The sequence below is a fragment of the Onychomys torridus genome, chromosome 7, assembly GCF_903995425.1.
Source record: "Onychomys torridus chromosome 7, mOncTor1.1, whole genome shotgun sequence".
Classification (NCBI taxonomy): Eukaryota; Metazoa; Chordata; class Mammalia; order Rodentia; family Cricetidae; genus Onychomys; species Onychomys torridus.
The window spans coordinates 91963207-91979808 of record NC_050449.1 but is presented as its reverse complement, the minus strand read 5'-3'; the positions used below and the strand labels follow the sequence as shown (position 1 = coordinate 91979808).

The 16602-nt window shown below is 41.9% G+C and overlaps 1 protein-coding gene across 5 annotated transcripts in view; it reads right to left on the bottom strand.

The window, feature by feature from the left end:
* The window catches only part of Cep70 (centrosomal protein 70), a 63885-nt gene that overhangs the window by 43647 nt on the left and 3636 nt on the right, over positions 1–16602 (bottom strand). For 4 of the 5 annotated variants that reach the window (XM_036193346.1, XM_036193349.1, XM_036193348.1 and 1 more), the window contains exon 3: positions 5464–5574. The exons of the other annotated variant lie outside the window; for it this stretch is intronic. In XM_036193346.1, the coding sequence (XP_036049239.1) occupies positions 5464–5574 (111 nt within the window). The remainder of the gene's footprint in view (positions 1–5463; positions 5575–16602) is intronic. 5 annotated transcript variants of the gene reach the window in all.

The window sequence follows — 16602 nt, the reverse complement described above, 5'->3', positions numbered from 1 at the left end:
ACCTAGGCTTCCAGTCTCTTTATCACCATGCCCCCAGAGCCACAGCTGCCACAGCCTGCCCCAATCACCATCACCATCACCCTGAAGAGCAAGTCAGAGAGACCCAGCAGCCACTTCTGCCTCTGTACCCTCAGACACCAAGCTGGGCACCATAAGCAGCTGGGCATGCAGCAACTAGGGGGAAAAGGGCACTGGGATGGCAAATCAGTTCACTTTAAGAAACGGATATAGAGCCGGGCGGTGGTGGCGCATGCCTTTAATCCCAGCACTCAGGAGGCAGAGCCAGGCAGATCTCTGTGAGTTCGAGGCCAGCCTGGTCTACAGAGTGAGATCCAGGACAGGCACCAAAACTATACAGAGAAACCATGTCCCGAAAAAAAAAATGGATATAGTTTCATCAACAGGGATAATACACCAAAGATGATGTGTGTGCTCCACAGACTGCCATAAAGAACAATCCCAAAAAGAACCTTGAAGAAGTAGTGTTGGAAGTAGAGACTCAAGTTTGATATTGTTAAAGGAAAGGTTGGGGAAGCAACAGATGTTACAGACCTCTTGTGGGCCACAGTGTATAATATAGACTCAGCTGGATATTAAAGCTATACCTAGAAATTTCAAGGTATTTTTCTAGAGGCAAGCCATTTATTATGGAATATTTTGGTGTTATCCAGTTTTTAATATTTCACCTATCATCTGCTATGAAATTCTTGTGTGCCCAAATACTATAGACCATTTGGCAAACAACTAAGCTTCTCAAACCTGCTGAACTTCTTGGTAACTAACTCCCCTGATGAGCCTAGGAGACAAGCAGGCTGTACATGCATAGCTTTGCTTCTTGTGTAAATGAAGTTCATGCCATCCCTTGCCTTCAAGCCTAGTGGCATTCTAGAGCAATTGACTGAGGACAATAGGCCTTTTTGCATAACCAGGTGCAGTAAGGTCTAGAGCAGAATTCCAGAAGAGACACAGAACCCTGTGGCCAGAGAGAGAGAGAGAGAGAGAGGAGAAGAAGACAGAGGTTCTGTAGAGGGTAAAACAGATCTCTTGTAGAGTTTATCAGGACCAGGGATAAGGAGCCAGGAAAGATTGATGGAGGATAAAGGAAGAGAGGACGAAGATCAGTTGAAAAGCATAGGAGCTTACTAAAACTATGAGGACAGGAAAACTGGGCAGAGAGGAGCTGAATGTGAGGACAGGGCTGAAGCTGTATAGATAGAATTTTGTCTTAGAGGAATAGTTAATGGACAAAAAAGCGTAGTGTACACAGATTCCTTCCCCTCAGATATGCCACACTCTATGTAGCATCTTTTCCAGGACTCTGGGAGGAATTTTCTCAGGGCAGGAACTTGGGAAAACTCCATTATCCTTACAGGCCCTATGAAGTTCCAGTTCAAGACAGGAAGTAACCATTATAGATTATATCCACCTCATGAGGGTCCTCCACGCATTTACCAGAACAATGAGATTGTGGGAAAGAAGGAAGGATCAGAAAGCCCAACAACTCAGGCCCTACCCAGGTAAAGGTTCCTACCTCATTATACAAATCCTACGGGTGTCAACCATGGCATTCCAAAACCCTCCTGTGCAGAAAAAGTGAGGGAGGTTGTTGATACTTAGGGTGCAGGAGAGCAAGACAGAAAGCAAGACTATGTATGGGGTTATAGTCCATGATTCTACGGGGGCTCTCTTCACCAAAGGCAGCGTGGAAGAAGGCAACAAAGACAAGGGAAATCAAAGAAATGAGACCTAATGCCAACAGTCACTTCAACATAGGTATCACACACAGCATGCAACTATGCATGCAGATGCCCCAAGAATGCTGAACCATAACAGCACAGAGATAAAAGCAGCTGGTTCATCAGCTGAGAATCTGTCTACCCTGAGGCTGAGCAGAGTAAATACTGACTTACCATCTCTACCATCATTTGGCTTAGACACCCAACAAGATGAATAGGAAATTCCAGAAACGAGAGCAAACAAGAGACTGAGACTGAAACTGAAGATCTTAACTGCTTGCTTTTTACCCACTGACCCAGTACACAAGAACTATCCAGTGGCAATATAATATGGAGCTCTATTATTTTAACATAAAGATATCTTCTTTTTTGGTATGTTTATGGGTGTTATTTTTACTTTGTGTAGTGTGTGCTTGAATAAGTTTTATGTAAACCATATGGGCAAGGAGCCAAAAGAGCACTGGATGCCCTGGAACTGCAGTGACAGGCGGTTGTGAGCACCCTGATGTAGTGCTGGACCAAATCGGGGTCCTCTGCAAGAGCACCAAGCACTCCTAACCACTGAGCCATCCCTCCAGCTCCACCTTTAAAGGTTTAAAGTTGTTTCATTTCTGTTCAGGTTCGAATTTTTAAGAATTTCATCTTTTTTAGTGGGGCATGGTGGCACATGCCTTTAATCCCAGCACTCAAGAATCAGGGACAGGCAGATCTCTGTGAGTTCCAGCCTGGTCTACAGGGTGAGTTCCAGAACATCCAGAGCTACATAGAGAAACCTGTCTCAAAATAGAAAAAAAAAATTTTTTTAAGTAAATAAACTATAAACTGCAAATACCAGTTAATAAATTCTTAAATAATTTTTAAAAAGAACTTACCAACTGCTCTGCATGGTGGCATACACCATTGATACCAGCACTCAGGAGGCAAGAAGCAGACAGTTCTTTTTGAGTTCAAGGCCAGCCTGGACTATATAGTCAAAGACACTCTTTGAGAGAGTCTCCCAAAAGGGAGAGGGGCAGGAGCAAGGGCTCCTGGAGAGATTGCTCAGTGTTTAAAACCACTAACAGCTCCTACAGAGGACCCAGGTTCATTTCCCAATACCACATGGAAGATCACAACCATCTGTCACTTCAGTTCCAAGGGATCCAATGCCTCTTCTGACCTTACCTCTACAGGCTCCTGCACATACATTTATACTCAGGCACACACACATAGAATATTTTTTAAAAGAATATTAACTGAAAAACTGGAATAAATTACCCTGTTGATGGCTTCCTAGCATGATGACTCACAGCCAAAGACATCTTTCTTTGTGACTTATACTCCTCTCCCCTTTTTTTCTTATACACAATTTTTCTCTCACTTATACTTAAGGCTTCTGGTCATACAGCTGAACTACTTTGGTGGATGAAGGACTAACATTATCACTGATATGCAAAAAAAAAAAAAAAAAGAAAGAAAGAAAAATTACTGTGTGGGTATCTCAAAGAATGCCTGTCCACTAAACTTATTAAAAACAAAGGCTCTAGCCTTAATATGGTCACACATTTCATATGATCAAACAATATACATTATTACCTGATGCCTCTTGTATTTTGTATGAACATGAGTGTGTACATAAGTGAAGGTCAGAGGAAGACATTAAATGTCTTTCTATCACTTTCTACCATAGGTCTCGCACTAAACCTTGAACTAGGTTGGTGGCCAGCAAACCCTGGCAATCCTCCTATCTCTATACCCATCTGCCACCCACCACCTGTGCTGGCATCATAGAAATGACCATACTGTTGTGGGATATTTGTACACTGTGTGAAAATGTATTGCTGTGATTGGTGTAATAAAGAGCTAAACAGCCAATCGCTAGGCAGGAGGTATAGGTAGGACTTCCAGGCATAGAGAGAACTCTGGAAAGAAGGCGGCAGAGTCACGAGCCAGACATGGAGGAAGCAGCGTGGGCAGTATGGAGAGATGAGGTAATGAGACACACGACAACAAAGATTAAATGGGTTAAATTAAGTTATAAGAGCTGGTGGGGCAAGCTTAAGCTAAGATCAAGCTTTCACAATTAATAATACGTCTCCATGTCATTATTTGTGAGCTGGTAGCACAAAGAAAGATCTGACTACACCATACCATGACCACACTATACCATGACCACACTGTGCAGGGTTCTGGGGATTTAAATGAAGCTCCTCATGCTTACACAACCAACAATCTTACTTAGCCATCTTCCAGGCTCTAGCTTGTATCTTAAGAAGAAAGTAACTGCTTATACATACTGAAAATAGAGACCTGGAAAGACAGCTCAGTGGTTAACAGCACATACTGCTCTGCTTTTAAAGAAGACCTGAGTTCTGTATCCAGGACCAACTGCCTGTAACCCCAGCTCCAGCGGTGATTCAATGCCTCTGGCCTCCACAGAAACCATACACACACCTCCCCCATGTCCCCATATAATCAGGATAATAAAAATAAGTGGGTGACAGTTGTGTAGTCTGATCTGTTTGTGGGGCCCCTAGCAGTGGAACCAGGATCTGTCTCTGGCACTTGAGCTGGCTTTTTAGAACCTATTCTCTATAGTGGGGTGTCTCACTCAGTCTTGATGCAGGGAGGAGGAGCTTGGTCCTGCCTCAACTTGATATGCCATGCTTTGTTGACTCTCATGGGAGGCCTTATCTTTTCTGGGGGGGTGGATTGGGGGAGGGGAGTAGAAAGGAGGTAGGGGTAAGGAATAGGAGGAGAGGTTGGTATATAAAATACATTTAAAAATTAGTAAGAAATTTCAGAAAAAAATAAATCTTAAAAATAATAAATAATAAAAATGCTGGAAATGGCATTTTCCAAAAAGTGTACTGGTAATACTAGTAGAATAAAAAGTTCAAACTACTGTTAAGTAAGAAGGAAAATACTATATGTCAAATCTTCCTGGAGACTGATAAAACTGAGAAAGCTAAAGAAATAAAGATACTGGACAGAGCTGGGCGGTGGTGGCGCACGCCTTTAATCCCAGCACTCGGGAGGCAGAGCCAGGTGGATCTCTGTGAGTTTGAGGCCAACCTGGGCTACAGAGTGAGTTCCAGGAAAGGCGCAAAGCTACACAGAGAAACCCTGTCTCAGAAAACCAAAAAAAAACAAAACAAAACAAAACAAAACAAATACTGGACAGTCTTTAATCCAGACTTCTTCGCTTATTTATCCAATCTTTTTAAAAAATTCATTTTTAATTACACATACTCGTATGTGTTTGGGGGTGGGGTAGAGTGAGGGATAGCATGTTCAAGTGAGTGCAGATACCTGCAGAGGCCAGAAGAGGGCGTTGAATTCCTTGGAGCTGGAGTTACAAGTGGTTATGATCTGCATGATGTGGGTGCTTGGACTTGAACTCAGTTCCTCCAGAAGAGCAGTATACCCTTCTTAACCATTGAGCCATCTGACAATCACACCAAACAATCTTTTTAAAGTCAGAATTTCAGGCCAGCAAGAAGTTCAGTGAGTAAAGATGCTTGTCACCAAGCCTGACAACCCAAGTTTGTCCCAAGATTCATATGGTGGAAGAAGAAAATCTTAATTCCTGCAAGGTTTCTTCTGACCTCCACATGTACACCACATACAAAAATAAATAGGAGCAAAAAAAACAAAAAAAAATCCTGTCGGAATTTCCTATTTGTACTCCTAGCATTCTTTTGGCATATACCTTGGGAAACAGTGACCTAAAATATTTTAAGCTTACTTGTTTTTCAATCAGGAGTCTTTTTGATAATGGACTGGAGTCCTGGGCTTTAGAGGCTGCTGGAGGCATCGTTTCTTTAGAAGAGGTCGGCAATAAAAAAATTTGAGTCCCCTAAGGGAAAAAGAAAAAGTACAACAGAAGTTAAAGAGGTCTGGGGATGTGGCTCAGTTGGTAGAGTGCCTGTCTATCACACATACAGTGCTGGGTTCATTCTCTAAATATGCATAAAACTAGAGTGGGGGTGCATGCCTGTAATTCCGGGACGTGAGAGGTGGAGGCAGGAGGAGAAGAACTTCTAAGACATTCTTAACTACCAAGTTAAAGGAAATTACATGTAGGGCCACACTCTCTTAGACAAACCCACATCCATGTTCTTAGGTATATCTTACTTTTTCCTGAGAGCCTCTTTCCTTCTTAAACCTCATGCTTACACTCTATATTTACTGGGTATGGTGCCACACTTTAATCCCAGCACTTAGGAGGCAGAGACAGGTAGATCTGAGTTCAAGGCCTTCCTGGTCCACATAATGAATTCCAGAACAACTAGGGCAATGTAGAAACCTGTCGCAAAACAAATAACATCTACACTTAAATATATTTAAAAGAATCCACAGCCAGGTGGTGATGGAGTAGGTCTTTAGTCCCAGCACTTGGGAGGCAGGCAGATGGATTTCCAAGTTTGAGGCCAGCATGGTCTACAAAGTGAATTCCAGGACAGCCAGGGCTATTCAGAGAAACCCTGTCTCGAAAGCAAAGCGAAGCGAAGTGAAGAGAAGAGAAGAGAAAAGAGAGAGAAAGAAAGAAAAAAAGAGAGAGGAGAAAGAAAGAGAGAGAGAGAGAGAGAAAGAAAGGAAAGAAAGAGAAAGAAAAAGAAAGAAAGAAAGAAAGGGAGGAAGGAAAAGAAGGAAGGAAGGAAGAAAGAAAGGGAGAAAGAAAGAAAGAAAGAAAAAAGAAAGAAGGAAAGGAAGAAAAGAAAAGAAAAAATCCACTATTTTTACAGAGCAAATTAGGCTACCCTTACATCAAAAATTTTGCTTCATAGATAGCATGCTTGTACAAGATTTATTTGAATAAATCCTATCTTACACTGTTCTCTGGAATACAGAGCACACACACACACACACACACACACACACACACACACACACACACACACACACAATGACAGGGTGTCTATATATTGTCCTGGCTGTCTGGAATTTGCTATGTAGACCAGGCTGGCCTTGAACTCAGAGATTCACCTGCCTCAGCATCCCTAGTGCTGGGATTACAGGCATGTGCCACCATGCCCTGACCAAGATATTTTGAAAAGATTGTGAGGCACTTGAACTGTTATCATTTAATGGGCTACAAGGAGAGACTAGGATCACTTCATTAGGCAGTCTTTATTTCTAAGTAGATCAAAAACCAGGAACAAGAGGTTCTGTTTGGCACACAAAAGAACAAAACAAAATTCATAATCTACTTTATCATCACTCTTGTAAGACTACCATTCTGGGGGGAGGGGGAAGAATTCCTTGATTTCTTTAATACACAGATAAAACTTTCCAGTGGCAAAAGAAAAATCATATTCATTAGCATCATAGAATCTAGAAATTGCTTAACTTAGAACTTCTAACTGTTCCTAGCTAGCAGGAAGTGTGAAGGGAGAACTGACCAGGTCAGAAAAGATCTCTGAGCAGGCACAGTAATTACAAGCAGTAGCAAATCAACCATACATGCCAAGGAGGGAGAAGGTAGTGATGCTGTCACTACTAGAATTATTCCAGGTTCCCAGATGATATGTAAACCAGGCATTATAGGTCTGCTGAGAAACTTGTCCTTGAAAAGAAGTGGGCTAGAAATGTAGCTAGCTTTGCCCTGACTTCAACTCAAGACTTGAGTCTTGGAAACCTGGCTAGGGGTAGTGAGGAAATAAAGTATAGACACACACAGCTATGCATACAATGAAGCTAGGATCTGGTGGGGTTCTCTAGTACTACCACCACAACCTGGAACCTCAGAGCATTTATTAGGTACAGCACAGGGGGAAGGGTTAGCTGTAGGTAAGTGGTTTCAGCCTACAAGGATATAGGAGGATGCCCCAGTTGCTAGTCATTGCACAATGATTACTCTTTCATAATCAAGCATTACAACTCCTAATGCCCAAAGAAAGCTTTGCCACCCTCTTTAGCCTGGCCCACATTGGTCTCCCAAATCCTCAAGAGGCTTTGCTCATGTCAAACTACACATTCACTCAGGGCTTCACTCACTCAGGGGCTTCCTTCACTCCCTACAATACCTGCTGAGCACAGAAAAAGCTTTGGGTTGTGTCCCTAGTACTGCATTAAGTGGGATGTAGCATGGTAAAAGTCTATAATCCTAGCACTCAGGAGGTACAGGCAGGAGAAACAGTTCAGGGTCAGCTACCCAGCAAGATCAAAGCCCACTTTGGGCAACAAGATACCCTGTCTTTAAATTAAAAAAAAAAAAAAAAAGTGGGAGGGGAGAAAGAGATTATACAATAAAACAAAAACCAGACGCTACTTTTCTTGTACAGACATTCAATAAAACTCAAGAGCTTAGGAAACTTAAAGTTGTGACTTCTAAGAGTTGAACTCTCAGGGTAAGGGTGAACCAAGAAACAAGCTCTCCACTAACATAGAGCCTGGCTTCCTTCTTCTAGATTGTCCAGTCCCTTGAGATAGCCTGAATTAATAGTACTTCCAGGCACTTAGCAGAAGTAAATGAGATCCTCCAAAGTTGAAGATAAATTAAGGAGGATGACCAAATCATAGCTTGGGTACTTGTTTTCTACCTCTTAAAAATGTAGACTATGTTCAGATTTAAATCATAGAGTTAATAAACATCTGTGGTAGTTTGAATGTAATTGGCCCCCATAATCTCATGGAGAGTGGCACTATTAGGAGGTGTGGCTTTGTTGGAATGGATATGGTCTTGTTGGAGGAAGTATATCACTGTGAAGGTATGCTTTAAAGTCTCATATTTGCCCAAGTCACACCCAGTGCCTCAGACCACTACCTGTTGCCTACAAGATGTAAGACTCTCAGTTACAGCTATAACACCCATGTCTGTCTGCACTCTGCTATGATAATAATGGACTGAACCTCTGAACTGTAAGCGAGCCCCTTCAATTAAATGTTTTCCTTTACAAGAGTTGCTGTGGTCACAGTGTCTCTTCACAGCAACAGAAACCCTAAGATAAAAGTTGTTAACAAGGACTGGGGTATTACTGTGATAGGCCATACCATGTATTTTGTTTGGAGGAATTTAGACTTTGGTACTTTGGGTTAGAGAAGCTTTAAGCACTGCTTAATGGGCCAAACTATTAGGAGCATAGAAGACAGTGGTGCTGAATGTGATTTGATGAACTGTGGGGCCTTGCTCAAGAGGTTACAGAGAAGAAGAATATTAGTATGTGGCCTAGAGATCATTCTTGTGATATTTTGGTAAGGAATGTGGCTGCTTTTTGCCCTTGTCTGAAGAGCCTGCCTGAGGCTAAAGTGAAGAGTTTTGGATTTATTCCATTAGCAGAGGAAATCTCAAAACAGCCTAGTATAGACTCTGTCATGTGGTAATAAGTATTAACTCTGATGTAGACTTATAATGAAAGGAGCAAGCTTAGCAAATAAAAATACAAAATGTACAGATTGAGAAAGGGGGCACCAGAATCAAGCTAAATTCTGTGTTCAAGGAGATAAATGATTAAGAAATGGAATAGGGGCTGGAGAAATAGCTCAGTGGTTAAGAGTAACAGCTATTCATCCAGAGGACCTGGGTTCAATTCCCAGCACCACATGGCAGCTAATAACTGTCTATAACTCCAAGATCTGACACCCTCACACATACATGCAGGCAAAATGCCAATACACATAAATCCTTAAACAAATAAAAAGAAAGAAATGGAATAAAGGGAGTGGGGACCGCAGGGCAAGATCCCACCCATAAGTTTCCAACTTGTGAAAAGGAATTAAAGGAAAACTTAGAGCTGGGTGTGGTGGTATACACCTTTAACCCCAGCACGCTCTGCTTGAGAGCTCTCTGAGTTCCAGGCCAGCTGGTCTACAGAGCAAGTTTCAGGAGCCAAGCTTAAGTAATAAAAGACAAAGTTGGTGAAGATGTAATTGAACAAGGCGACCATGTTCCAGCTCCACTAAGCAGCAGAACTTGGCAGCTCATGTGGTTCTGGAGTCAAGGATAGAACAAAAGGGCTATGGGATTTGCCCATGTAACTAAGGAAAGCCACTGAAGCCAGGCATATGTCAGAGTGTTCCTGAATGGAGGCCTAAAAGCCATTACATGAAACTGTGAAGTTGAAGTCTGGATTCCCTCCGAGACCCCAAGATGTTGGAGATGTCAGAGCTATGGATATCTGCCCAGGAAAGCTGCTAACAGGGAGTGGATCCAGCCCAAGAGAAAGAAGTGTGTTGCAGTCAACAAAGCTGAAAGGAGTTGGAGATCTGAAGAGGGTTTTGACATCAGACATGGAGATGCAGAGTTTGGAGTTTGCCCAGCTGGTTTTCAGTCTTGCTTTGGTCCAGTATTTCCTCACTATGCTCCCTTCCCTACATTTTGGAATGGTAATACATATCCTGTGCCATTATATGTTGGAAGTATGTGATATGTGTTGCAGGATATTTGATCACACTGTGAACCCCGAATTGCATTATTTACTGGAAAAACCTGTTTCTAGTTGTGTGGTTCAGCCCTAGCACATACCTTTAATCTAAGAGTTTTCTGCTTGAATATTATAAACAGGATTAAATAAAGTCAACCATAGGTCAAGAGGTGGAGCAAGAAACCAGTTGGCAGGAAGTGAGCATAGGATGATTAAGAAAAAAACATAGAGAATAAGAGAGTCAGGAGAACAGATAGAGAGACACACAGGAAGTAGAAGGGAGGGACATTGAGGTATGAGACGGTTTAGGAGAAGGAGGCTTTGAGGATGTCAGCTGAGGAGGAAGGTTAGCTAGGTGCTTTATCTGTCTCTCTGAGCTAGCAGGCTTGACCCCAGCACCTGGCTCCCAAGTCTTTACTGAAAAAAATCAAACAGTTGAGATTTTTGTTAAAAAACAATTGGTGCCCAACATGAGGCACAACCACACAAAGGAGAAACCACACCAGCTGCAGACAAACTAAGAGGCCATACGATTTGGTAAGACATCTGGGAAGTTCTGAAGGACAGAGTTAAATAACAATAAAAGGAAAAATCTTTCCCACGTTAAGGGTGAGAAATACCACAATACAGGGTGTTAGGACCCTGTATAGTGCTACTTTAGATGGCTTGAAAACAGAAGCAGAAAATGAAAAGATAAATGACTTAACTGAGATTGAGATAAAACCAATTATAATTACTATCAGCCTGGTACTTCATATTTTATTCTTAATAGCCATAGTGGGGTTTGTGCCAAATATGAAAAGTGGTTTAATAATTGTGCTAAATATAAAAAGTGGACTGATAAAAGACTTATAAATGATGGGGCTGGAGAGATGGCTCAGAGGTTAAGACTGCTCTTCCAAAGGACCCAGTTCAATTCCCAGCACCCACATGGCAGCTCACAACTGTCTGTAAGTCCAGTTTCCAGAGGACCTGAAACCCTCACACAGACATACATGCAGGCAAAATACCAATGCACGTAAAAATAAAAATACTTATAAATGAAAATAAGAAAAATACTGAGAGACAGGAATTTAGACAAGAACCTACTGCACCACCTCATGATGAAACTGTAGAAGGGTGCTGCCCAAGGTTGTTTATGGTGATATTTTATTTGTGCTGAAATGTGATTTTATTTGTATGTTAATAAATAAAGTTGACTGTAGATCAGAGGTCAAAGCGAGCCATAAGCTGAGTCAGGTGGTGGTAGCCCATGCCCTTAAACCAATCACATGGCAGGCATAGTCTCTGTGTAGTCAAGGGCACAGCCAAGTGTGGTGACACGAACCTTTAATCCCAGTACCAACCATAGAGACCTGGAGGTCTGTGCAGATAGGCAGTGGTGAGGAAGACATGTGGTTGGGTTTAGAGCCAATGAGAAGGCAGAACAGAAAGGCACTAAAAAGACAAGTCAGACAGGAAGAAACTCTCTCGGGGGAAGCTACTGCTGATGGTAAGCTAAAGTTAGTCATGGCTATTGCTCTGTGTTTCTTATTTACTAAGACTGTGTAGAATTTCATCTACAGTTGTTAGAAAACCAACCTTAGGTTATCCAGTTACTATACAAGAACTACCAGCAGACAACAGGTACCCTCAAGGTTATTAAGAAATTAAATGGAATCCTATAGAAATGTTAGATTTCAGGAGATTTAAGAAAGCAGTCATTTCATATGGTATGCATTAACCCTATGTGAAGCAGATATTAAATTCATGGGCAACTCAGAACAGAATTATCCCCCAAGACTGGAAAGATCTGGCAACAGCAATATCAGAAGCTGGTCCTCAGTTACAATGGCAAACATGATGAAAAGAGTAACCTAGGGCCATAGAACAATGAAACAGGGCTAGAGGTATTAATATTTTCCAAGATCAGTTTCCAAATGAAGGCCAATATGCTGAGTTACAAAGGCAGCTTGAATTTGATAGTCACACTTTAGTGCTATGCCATTTAGCAGCTTTAAATGCTTGGGACAAGGTTAAAGAATTAGGAAAGAGATCTTAGGAAGTATGTTACTGTGGGGGTGAGCTTTGAGGTCTCATGTATGCCCAAGGCATGCCCATTGCCTCAGATCACTTCCTGTTGCCTACAAGACACAGGACTCTCAGCTACAGCACCATGTCTGCCTGCACTCTGCCATGTCCCACCATGAGAATAATGAACTGAACCTTTGAACTGTAAGCCAGCCATCCCAATTAAATATTTTCCTTTACAAGAGTTGCCATGGATATGATTTCTCTTCACAGCAAAAGAAATCCTAAGACAGCATCCTTGCCAAGAAGTCACAAGTACCATTTCATTCTAATGAATAAAAGTCTTTCTATAACCAAACACAATGGGTTCACATCTTTCTGAGTGCAAAGCCAAAATAAGTACAGCCAGAACATAAAAGAGTAGAGAAAAAGTTATTACCTACAACAGGCAAAGAGATTATGGGAGTCATTGTCAAAGCAATACCTTTCTCAAACAAAGGGACCTTGTGGATTTTAGTCAGGAGGGACTATAGATATTCACATAGGGATTGGCCCATTCCTCAATGTGCTCAGTTAAGAACATATTGCTGGGGCTAGAGAGATTGGTCAGCGGTCAAGAGTACTTGCTGTTCTTTCAGGGGAACTGAGGCAGCTCACAATTACCTGTAACTGCAGCTTCAAGGAACCCAACATCCTCTTTTGGCCTAAAGCTCAGTAGCTAAGAGTGTTTGTTGCTCTTCCAAAGGACCCAGGTTCAGTTCCAAGAAACCCATCCCAGAGCACATAGCTGCTTGTAACTCCAGCTTCAGAATATCCAATGTCCTCTTCTGGCGTCCTCTGGCACCCACACTTCTATGTATATATCTACCTACCTACCTACCTACCTACACACACACACACACACACACACACACACACACACACACACACACACAATTAAAATTAAATCTTGCCAGCAATCACAGCACACATCTTAAATACCAGGAAACAGGAGGCAAAGACAGGTGGATCCCTGTGAGTTTGAGGTCAGTCTGTATCTATGTAGTGAGTTCCAGGCCAGCCAGGACTATATAGTCAAACCCTGTATTAGAAATTAAAAACTGCCAGGCAGTGGTGGTGCACACCTTTAATTCCAGCACTCAGGAGACAGAGGCAGGCAGACCTCTACAAGCTCAAGGCTAGCCTGGTCTACAGAATGTGCTGTCTCGAAAAAACAAAAGTAAAAAATATATAAAAATAAAAATACATACTTAAAAATATAGGTAATCTTATTGGTTAGACAGATTCCCACTAGCCAAAATAAGACAACTGAACTTTAACAATGATGATCACAGTAATCAACTAAAGCCCAGCAAATGTGCTTGCATCTATCATAATTTTTTTTAACAAAAGAAAAAAATGTCTTCAGTAGATCAGGAATCAGGGCTGGGAATGTAGCTCAGAGGTACAGTGTCTCACTAGAATGTGCAAGAGTCTGGGTTTGATTCCTAATATTGCAAAATAACTAATTGGTTAAAAAAATCAACTCATTATTGTGAAAATTAATAAATAAAATCAAGCTCAAGCTCTATCCTTAATTTCCCATAGGAAGTGTATCAAAACATGCCTGTAACCCCAGCACATAAGGTAGAGGCAGGAAGATCAGAAGTTTAAGGTCATTCTTGATACATAGGAGTTCAAGGCCAGCAGGGACTACATGAGACCCTGTCTTGAAAAAAAGGAAGTTGGCTGGACAGTGGTGTCACATACCTTTAATCCCGGCACTTGGTAGGTAATATTTTTCTGTCAGCTTAACACCTGTATATTAATCTAATGATATTTTAACTACATCTGTGGTCCTAAGGCCTCGTACCAGCTCTGCCACCAAATGTAGTTTTTAACTAAGTCTCTATTGTTCTTTATACCAATAAAAACTTGGGAATCAGATGTTGGTGTGAAAACCTGCTAGCTCAGAGTGGCTAAGAAGCAACCAGCTGAACTTCCTTTTTGGCAGCTATCCCAAACCAAAAAGACTGCAAAACTACAAGTCCCTCCCTATCCTTCCTGTGTGTCTCCATACTCTATGGCTGATTCCTGTCAACTAGTTGCTGGCTCTGCCCCCTGATTCAAGGTTGATTTTATTAATACAATCTCCTGGGTTTCACAGTACAGTCAAATATCCCACAACAGCAGAGTCCAGCCTGGTCTACAGAGCTAGTTCTAGGACAGCCAGATACATAGAGAAACCCTGTCTCTGAAAACCAAAACCTGCCCCCCAAAAAAGGAAGAATGAAGGAAAGTTAATCTCATGATAGGTCTTTATTATAAGCATCCTTTAATTTTCCTTTAGTTAGCAAGGAATCACTCCACCTCTCAACTGACAAGCTGTGAAACCCTTTGTGCCTAGCTGCCTTGAGTAGGGAGTTACTCCTCATCTTCTTTGAAGACCCCCTGAACTATCTTCAGGGCAATCAAGCTATTATGAATAGTCCACAGTCACTCTGAAGAAACTATTCCATTGCAAAGACATGACAACACTATAACCAAATGCTGCCAAAGCTTCAACCCCTGCTTCTGGAGGCCTTTCTAAAATCACAACAGCCTCAGAAGGTTATTCAAGACTGCACTCCAGGTCTGGAGAGATGGCTCAAAGGTTAAGAGCACTGACTGCTCTTCCAGAGGTCCTGAGTTCAATTCCCAGCAACCACATGGTGGCTCACAACCATCTGTAATGAGATCTGGTGCCCTCTTCTGGCCTGCAAGCATGTATGTAGGCAGAACACTGTATACATAATAAATAAATAAATCTTTAAAAAAAAAAAAAAAAAAGACTACACTCCAGGCAAGAGGAGCTTGGCCAACTCTAGATGACTCTGACTAGCCCACAGCTATTCTCACTCAGGATAATTGCAAAGAGGCTGTGGTTGGTGCAGCATATGGCTTATGAATGGTTCCTAATCGAGAATTATGGTTGGTGCACATATAAGGTTTGTGATCCGATAGATCTGGAAATCATGCAGCAGCTGTAGTTTCTTTTCCTGTTGTTATGATAAAATACTCTGACAAAAGCAACTTAGGGAGCCAACAAGCTGGCTCATTGAGTTAAATCACTTGAGGCCAAGCCTGACAACTTGAGTCCATGAACCCAGAACACAAGATAGAAGGAAAGAACCAACTTGTTCAATCAAGTTGTTCTCTTATCTCCACATGTGCAGTAGCATAAACATGTGGGCACACGTATAATAAACAAATATTTTTATCTGGTTTTTAAAATTTTTTGTTTTGTGCCTTTTGAGACAGAGTCTTACTATCTAGCCCTGGCCTGCCTCTGCCTCCTGAGCCTAGGATTAAAGGTGTGCAACACTTGTGATATGTTTTTAAAAGCAATTTGTCAATGGGCATGACAGTGTACACCTTTAAGCCCAGCACTTGGGAGGCAGAGACAGACAGATCTCTGAGTTTGAGGCTAGCCTGGTCTGCTTAGCAAGTTCCAGGCCAGCTAAGGATACACAGTGAAACCATTTCTCAAAAAAATAAGAGAGAGAGGGGTTATTTTAACCCACAGTTCAAGGTGTAATCCATTATGACACAAAGTCAAAAGGCAGAAGAAGCTTAAAGCAGCCGGTCCCATGGAATCCATAATCAGAAAATAGGACTGAATGCAAACATGCTACTCAGCTCCCTTCCTCCACTGGTATAATGCAGTATTCTACCCAGGGAGTGATGCCACCCAGCTCGGGTGGGCTTCCCATCACAATTAACATAATTAAGATAATTCCCCACAGGCATGCCAGAAGCCAGTCTCCCAAGTGATTCTAGATTCTGCCAAGTTAACAGCACTAACCATCAAAATTGGTAAAATTACAGTCCATATCCAAACAAGCCAGGCTCATCTTTCAGCTACATAAACAAGCCATTTTCCACCATTCCCAGGTTAGTCAGGAGGCTTCTCTCCTACAAGGTAACATCGCCCCCAAGCCTCATGTTGCAACATTAAGCTCAACAAAGTCTTCTCTCAAATGATCTCTTGCCTTCTTGTAGACTTTAATCATGGGAAGACCTGATTAAACTGGCTGCACAAAGATGAGACAAAATTTCCAAGCTTCTAGTTCTGGCCAAGACAGCTGAAAAGTTTCTGAAAGCTACCAAGAGCTAAGACAACAGGAGTCAGTGAAAAATTCCACCGAGTCACTACAAGTCAAGGACGTGATACCAGAACTACCACACAAGAAAGCAGCCGAAGAGTTCCAGAGAACAAGCAAAAGCAGATATGAAAACCACAAAAGTCACTGGTGTCTCAAGGCTTAGAGTCCAGGGCTCAAACTCAAGGCTATCAACACTGAGGAAATTGCTTCTTACCTATCCAAGGTTTCTATATAAGCAAAAGAGCTCCCATCCAGCCACTTGAGACAGGTTTGCCAAATCATAACAGCAAAAAACCCCAAAAAACAAACAAAAAAAAATGTTAAAGCAATACTAACCAAAAGAAAGCTAGCATATAACCACCAGACTGCCTGGGAATTCTGTCACAC